This window comes from Medicago sativa, chromosome 4 (assembly GCF_051527215.1).
Source record: "Medicago sativa cultivar Bolivia chromosome 4, Bolivia_mono, whole genome shotgun sequence".
NCBI classification, from domain to species: Eukaryota; Viridiplantae; Streptophyta; class Magnoliopsida; order Fabales; family Fabaceae; genus Medicago; species Medicago sativa.
Genome location: NC_140752.1, coordinates 25827341 through 25835880, shown reverse-complemented (window position 1 = coordinate 25835880; position 8540 = coordinate 25827341). Strand labels below are relative to the sequence as shown.

The 8540-nt window shown below is 32.9% G+C and overlaps 1 protein-coding gene across 1 annotated transcript; it reads left to right on the top strand.

Annotated features, from left to right (window-relative positions):
- Nucleotides 1-325: 325 nt before the first annotated feature.
- Nucleotides 326-3509, top strand: LOC146927280 (cysteine-rich receptor-like protein kinase 24). The gene is made up of 5 exons (XM_085708139.1): nucleotides 326-1540; nucleotides 1626-1770; nucleotides 1963-2090; nucleotides 2370-2478; nucleotides 2980-3509. Exons 1-5 carry the CDS (start codon nucleotides 1334-1336, stop codon nucleotides 3351-3353), a joined length of 963 nt encoding a protein of 320 aa, XP_085564265.1. The 5' UTR covers nucleotides 326-1333; the 3' UTR covers nucleotides 3354-3509.
- The last annotated feature ends 5031 nt before the right edge of the window (nucleotides 3510-8540 follow it).

Here is an 8540-nt window from a genome sequence, read left to right as displayed (position 1 = left end):
GGAACATAGTGGTTATGTATCACTTTTGATTTTTTTTGTCAGATACAAGCTTAAACTTTTTTGAGAAATTGAAAACAGATTTGGGTCAAGGAGTTCAAGTCAAATTGTTTTCTTGCTCATAGCACTATTGGCTTTGCAATGCATAAAAAATTTCAAGAAAATTGTGCTTCAATGAGGTTGATCTGTTGCAAAATCTAGAAAATCTTTAATTTTACAACATGTGTTTGATGCTAGATCAACATTTTTTTTTATAATAAAATGACTTTTTCTTCCTTAATTATTATTTGAATGAAAAGGAATTGAACCCACTTGAGTTGGCCTGCAAGTGGTATTGGCTGAGAATGGGAGTGTGCAGCCCCTCAAGGTTTTTCTTTAGTGTTTATTGTAGTAGCTGCTGGTGAAGGAACATGTTGCAGTTTTTCTTAGAATGCAAGAAATGAGAAAATGGTATTTCAACACAACGTCCATTAGCCTCATGTCAATTTACCAGATCTTATTCAATCTGTTTCGTTATTCAAATTGATGAATGACTAGATGATCATTATAGTCAGTTACTTGAGATGAAAACAAAAATATTTTCTAGGATAAATATTTAGTCACTAAGTATTTTGACAATCATATCATATTTAGTTTTATGTGGTCAATGAATTTGACTAACTTTATATAGTATTATACTCCCTCCGTCTCTTAATATAGGAATAATTTATAAAAATCATGGATATTAAGAAAAGAAAAAAAAAAAGAAAAGTGTTGGAATATGAAATTTGTTTGAAAATTGTGTAACTATTACTAAATTTACTTTGTTCAATTTCCAATTCAATTTTATATGCATCCATTGGCATGGACTAATTGTGTAAAGAAAAGGATATATGACATTCAGTTATTTTTTTATGGAAAATAATTTAAGCAAAAGTATGTGTTCACCTTCAAAAGTCAATGGCAACTAAACAATGAATTTGTCACATTACATGACACAAACGTTGATACCGACAATTAGAATAATTCACGAAAGTGTTGATCTTCAACCAATATTTTAAAATCAAACCAAAAGTTAATATGATAAGATATTTATAACACAATCTCAAAAAAAAAAGATATTTATAACATTATTTAATTATTCAATTGATTGAACCAAATGGTAAATAAATAAATAAATAACATACAAAGTATAGCAAAATAAATAAAAAGATTTCAAGATTGAGTCAAAAATAAAATATATAAAGTTTTAATGATTTAGTCAAAAAGAAAATTTCTCAAGGTTGACTAAAAAAATAAAAATTCTCAAGATATAAATGAGGTCCCACGTATTCATTTGTTACACCTTTTGCAAAATATGGACCCAACAAACCTTGTTCTTTCATCTCAAAACTTGCAAGAATGTACAAACAATTTCAATCAAAACAATCTCATTGGGTTGACACAGTTTGGAAGATTGTTTAGAGGAAACTTTCAAGGTCAACATGTATTGGTGAAAATATTGGATGATGAAAATATGAAGCACATAAATTCCAAATATAATGATGAGTATTTGATTATCAAAGTAAGTTCTTCTCTCTAATTTCTGTCTTTGACTTTATAATTTTTTTTCTTCTTCATTTCTACTCTAATTTGATTCTGTTTACTAGGAGGAAGTAAAGTTTTGGACAAATCCAAATTTGAAAGGTTGTCCCAATCTAGTTAATTTGATTGGTTATACTTGGGAGAGAGATATAAAAGGGATTGTTTATGATATTAATCCACTTGATACCTTGGACAATGTAATCAAGAAAGGTAATGCTTTTATCTGTGTTCAACATGAATTTTTCTTATTGTACATGAGATATTTTCAAGAGCCTAATTGTGGAATAATTTCAATAAATTATGTTTTGGTACTTAAATTGTTAATGGTGTGTTTGAAAACAATGATATATGGTTTATTTTTTATATTTATGATGTGATTTTTTTTTTTTTCTTCTGAGACAGATGGCTTAAATTGGCTTCAGAGAATAAATGTAATTCATGAACTTGCTATGCTCTTGAAATTCATTCATGATCAAGAGAAACAAAACATGGTGTTGAATATCAGTGCATCTCATATACTTCTTGATAAGGTTAGCATAGCACACTATCATAGCAGTAACCCTCTTTTTTTTTTTCTTTTAAAAATTAGTATTTTAATTCCAGTAGCACATGCTATACTTGATGTATGATAATATTTTCGAACAAGGATGAATGATTAGATCCACAAGATAGAGATAAATTTCTTTGCCATTGACTTATCTTGTTATTAATGTTTATAGACATATGCGTGTATCATCTTTACTTATTAAATACAACCTATTTTGTGCACCAAAAAAAAAAAAATTAAAAAAATACAACCTATTTTGCAGGAATACAAGCCAAAATTATTTGATTTGCTATTGATTAGTGAAGTGAAATTGCTCAAGGAACAATTAACAATGTCAACTAGCTACATTGATCCTTATTTTTCTCTAAGAGGTAATTTTATTAAATACATTAAACATATTTTATTTCAAATTGTTATGCAGCTATAATATTCTAAAACGTTACATGATCTTTTATTAAATTATAAAGACCGCCAACCAAGTGAACTTAAATGGTTAACGAGTTTCATCTAAGGATGAATCGTTCGGTAGAATCTGAGATCAATTTATAGGTGAAAATATTTTTTGGATTCCCTAGAAACTTACTAATGTCATTGTCCATTTTCACGGTTAGATAGAGATCGGATGTCTCTTATCATGGATTTGGGAAATCAAAACTTAAAATAGTAGATATCACCGACTACAATGACGCTAACATGTTGATACCACTAATAATTTTCTAATAAGTTAATAATTAAATGTAATCATATGTGTCAGTTTTGTGTCGAGGTTGAAGACCAGACACACTTTCAATCTGAAATATATGTACTACGTAACTTTGAAGTCAATGCACATATTTATAATACACAACAATAATATTTTCCCTTAATGGCAGGTGGTGAATGGGATAGAAGCTGTGAAGTTTTTTCATTTGGCATTATTTTGCTTGAACTAGTAACCAAAAGAACTTCAGACATTGGAAACACAGAAGATACAAGCTTAAACATGGATAATCTAGTACACATTTGGGCTAAGAAGGAGTATAAACCAAATTGTTCTCTTGTTCACAAACATCTGCAAGAAGACTGGCTTTATTATGCTGAAGATGGTGTTGCAATAACTCGACTTGCTTTGCAGTGCATAGAATTTTTTCCAGCAAATCGTCCTTCAATGAGGGATGTGTTGGAAAATTTAGAAAAGCTTTCAGTGTTGCAACATGTGTTTGATGCTAGATCAACTAAAAGGGAGAAGAAGTTGATTCCATCATGATGCAAATTTAAATTACACAACCCAAATATTTGACAGAAATAACTTTTTGTTTCTTAATTAACATTACAATGATAAGAAATTGCTATGTGACTCATATTTTTACTACTGAATCATTGGTAGATTTGCTTAATGTTTAAAAGAAATATATTCGTTGAATATTATTGGTATGTGTTATACCCTAATTTTGGACCTAAAAATACTAGCTCCATTCTCCTTTTCTTGCATTTTTAGTCATTTGAACTGTCTCTGACCAATTACATCTTTCTCTACACTTTATTTCAATATTACTTGCAAAATTCACAAAGAAGGGTATTTTAGTCATTTCCTATGTTAAATTTTCTTTCAGTCTTTTAAAAAAAATTTGTTTGAGTCTTTTCAAATAGTTTGAATAAGTCTTCATTTCAATTCTATGTCAAAACCCATTTCAAAAAATTGCATTTGAAGTCATTTTGAGTCAGTTTATCCCCTAGGGGCATTTTAGTCTTTTCAAGTGTTAAAGCTCTGTCTAATTTCTTAAAATTGTCTCTGAGTCTTTTAATTTTGCTTGTATAAGTTCTTGTTTCAATTCCCTGTTAAAAATCCATTTCAAGATTTGCATCTGAGTCATTTTTTAGTCGTTTTAGCCCCAGGGGCATTTTGGTCATTTCACACGAAATTTCGGCAGAGAGAGTTTACTTTAAAGTACCTCATTTAGGTAGTTGGTTCATTTTAGTCCGTTTTGTCAATTTTAATCGTTTCACTTTACGTTTAGTCAATTTCACCAATTTTTAATTCAATTTTATTTTTTATTTTCATTTTTTGCACTTTAGTCCTCTAATTCCTAAAATTTGCATATTAGTCCTTTTGTTACTTTTCTTTTTTTAGCTTTAATAATTGCATCTTAGTCCTTAGGGTCTTTTTTTGTTTGCATTTTGGGTCCTTTTTTTTTTCTTTCAGTCCTTTAATTTTTTTTTAAATTTACAATTAAGTCCTTTTCAATTTTTGCAGTCTAGTCCATTATTTTTAGTCATTTGCAGAGAGGTCCCTCCTTGTCCAGGTCATCAAGCCACGCCACATGTCAACAGGCTATTGGTCCAGGAGCCACTTGGTGGCCTATAAAAGGCCACCTAAGCCCAGCACAGAAAAGATACCAGTAATTCATTGACACATCATCTCAAAAGGTCCCAAAAGACTTTCTCTCTCTTCTCCCAAACCCTAACCACCGTAACAAACTTCCTACCACCACTTCCTCCGCCGTAACAGAATCTAACCCTCTCAAATCACCACCACAAAACTCTCAAATTCATACCAATTCTCCATCAAAATTCATCATCTAACATACGAAATCAATTCAAAGTGCCAGAAGATCAAAACAAAATGTGTTCAATTCAGCAAAAGTGGTTCGAATTTATAGAAGATTCTCAGTGATTTTCTTTGAAAATCATCATCATTGAACCTTCACCTTCGCAATTCAAGCAAGAATTCGTACAAAGACGAATCCCTTGCGATCACGAAGGGTTTTGGTGAAAGGAGGAAGAAGAAGGATCGAGTTCGAAGTAAACCAGAGAAGAAGAAGACGAATAGCAACGAGACATTCACCAGAGACCTAGAAAAGACTCGAGAAGATCTTCTTCGTCTTCTCACTCGAAGTCTCCGTTCGAATCCAGGTACACACACAGAAACCTTCTCGTTTTCATTTTAGATCATCATCGAAGGTTCATGAATGAAAACAAACGGTGAAACAAAGTAGGTTAACCAACTCTAGAACATTCTCCTTCGAAAAGTTTGAAAAAGATTAAAAAGATTCGAAATCGAAACATCAAAATGTAGATCTACAGAGTTTCACCGTTTGTTTCTCAAAACTAAGCACAGATTCGTAATCAGCATGAAAAATAGAACGGATTAGGGTTTGTTGCATTTGAATCGGTGGAAGTGTTAATCTCGTCGGAATCTGGAAGTGACGGCGGTTGGGATGAAGATTTCGGTGGAATCATGAAGATTCCGGCCGATCTTCATCTTCTCCGACCAGTTTCTTTCAGAAACCGGTGAGAAGAAGAGAGGATCTAGAGAGAGAAGGAGTGAGTTAGAGAGAGTGAGAAGAGAGAAGTGAATCAGACCGGTCCCCAAACCCTTATATAGCTGGCTGGACCGGTCCGGTTCAGCTTTGGTTCATCTGTCTGTGCATCCTAGCCGTTGAACTTAGGGTTTGATCCATCTGGATCAATCCAACGGCCTCTATCACTTCCTGAGATCCAAAATCCTTTTTCCTTTGGGCTTGGGTTCTTTCCTTCGTTTTTCCTGGTTTTTTTTGCTATATACACTCACATGTTTGCTATCTGAACCCTTGTGTTTGATAACTTTCTTGCGAAAAATTCCAAAAAAATTACCAATGTATTTTTGATGTTGCTAATTGTTTTTTGATGTTTATATGCTAATATTGATTTGAGAAATAGCTAAAAATATTTGTGACCTTTGTTAGTTCAGTATGTTTCTTTCCATTGAAGACTTTGAGAAAATTGTCAAAGATAATTCCCATGTGTTTTTTTAAGTATGTGTAACATTTTGTGATGACTCTATATGGTCAAAAGTGGATAAAAAAATGTGTGAATTTGTTTGTAGTCTTTGTAGTGCCTTTTGCCCATACTTGTGAAGTTTTCTTGTATATTTTGGTTCTAATATGTTGTCCCTTGGTGATTAATGCTTGATAGACAAAATGTGGTGACATGCTTGACTTTAGTTAGGGTACTTGGGGGCTGTTTGTGCTGAATGTTGTGTGTTTGCTTGTTTTACAAGTCATGAAGATTTTGCTTGTGAAAACAAAGTGCCAAGTGTGCCTAAAAGATACATCATGATTCTTGACTTGAATATATCCCTATTGTCCTCATATCTTTGAATGTGATAAAACTTTTAGAAAATTGGCATGATATGAGGATTATAGGTCATATACTTGGCTTGATGTCATGGAAAATTTTAGGTGCATCTTGCTACTTCTAGGTTAAAATTCCATTACTTTTTGTCAATTTTTTTTAGTACTTTCTTTTGCTTCTAGTTCCTATTCTATCATGCCTTATTCTACTAACCATTTTGTTTCATGTTTCATGCATCCCATAAGCATCTCATCTTCCATCTCACATTCTTGGCTTTTATTTTCTTACACTTTAACTTTCATGCAAAAATTAGAATGTAAAAACTTAGGAACTTTTGTACTTTACTTTCATGCAATTTTAATTTCTTGCAAGACCATAGAATGTAATTAGGGCATGATGTAATAAGGACAATGGACTCTAATGATGTACACCGACACAAGCACCGACACATGCACACACATCACTTTAGGTATATGGCTAGAATATGCATGTTTAGATGTATGTTTAGGATTGTATGTTTAGATGAATGCTTCGGATTTACACTTAGAAAAAATCAATTTTCCAAAAAACTTGAACAACATCACTCAAATATTTTTCTCAATAAACCTTGGGATCAAAATCCCATTGAATTTTCCTTTTCTTTTCTTAAATAAAAACTTAAAGAATTTTAATAATACTTAGACCATATTTTGCAAAATAACTAATCCCACCTCACCTTTTCTAAATCTCATGCCCTTGAGGCCTCTCTCTCTCTCATTCTTCAAATTCCAATTTTCAAACATAAAATCAACCAACAAAAACAAAAACATTTTTGGAAGAGAATTACGGTGGGTTTGATCCCTTAAACGGGTACGTAGGCAAGGACAAAATTCCTTCAATTCAATTAAAATAAAATTCAAACACTTCCTTCTCCCTCCAATTCTTCACCTAGAAAATTTTTAGGTGTGAATATCACTTTCAACATAGCATTTAAAAATAAAGCGCGCGCGTAGAAATTAAAGACGGTTCCTATAGGATACTATAGTCGTTATGGGTGCCTAACACCTTCCCATAGCGAAAACAACTCCAGGACCTCGATTCCCAAGGATTTTGCTTATTTTTTCCCTTCCCAAGAAAAAATAAGATATCACCGGTTAAAAGGTTTAAACGTAATCAATGTTTGACACCCGAAAACCAAGATAAAACAGTATGATCAAGTGATTATATACAAGTATTAGTCAGCTAAGAAATAGTAACTAATCATGATTCATAAAGGATAACCATTGACTAGTGCTACCTAATAAACACTAATAATAATATTTACATAAAAAAATAAAGATATTGTTTTGATATTCTATCACACCCCCGCAGTCTGAGTGGGAGGATATCCTATGTTGAGATTGTCCCTAAAATCTTGAAATAGTACAAGGGGAAGACCTTAGGCAAAGATATCTGCAATCTAATAATGTGAGGGGACATGAAGAACACGAACCTGACTACGGCTCACTTTTTTGCGGACGAAATGAATTTCCATCTCAATGTGTTTGGTCAGTTGATGATGAACGGGATTATCATATAGATATATTGCACTGGCATTATCGCAATAGATCATGGAGGCTTTGTGAATCGGGTAATGTAGTTCAAGAAGCAAATTAAGTAACCATGAGAGTAAGTTGTCACCAAGGAAAACACGGTGGCCAGAGGTGGAGTGTCGGGTGCTGGGCACCTGGCCCAATCAACATAGGTGTATGAGATCTTTGATGTGGTAGGCGATGGATACAGGCGTAGTCCACATTGAATAGTTCCTTTGATGTAACGTAAGATGCGCCTGAGAGCCTGCATGTGAACTTCCATCGGATTGTGCATAAATAAACATATTTGTTGGACCATATATGAAATATATGGTCTTGTAAAAGTGAGATGCAAGATAGCACCTGCAAGGCTGTGATTGAGGGATGCATCCTAATATTGAGCGTCGATTGCGGTGCTAAGTTTCACTTTTGTGTCAAGGTAGGACAAAACTTACAAGAAGACATACCAGCACATCCAAGGACCACTTGTCCATAATTTTTCTGAGATGAGAACATACCACCTAAATGTCGAGTTACAGAAATGCCCAAAAAATAACTGAGTGGTCCCAAGTCCTTCATTGCAAGTTAAAAGATGAGAAGAGATATGATAGATGTGCAAAGAAAATCAGTAGAAATGATGAGAATGATGTCGTCGACATCTAGCATAAGATAAGGTATAATAGTGTCTTTCCGAAAGATAAAATGAGTTTCCTGACTTGCTTTGGGAGAAACCAATTGATGAAACATAATCGGAAAATCGTTTGTACCAGGCTCTAAGGACTTGCTTAAGG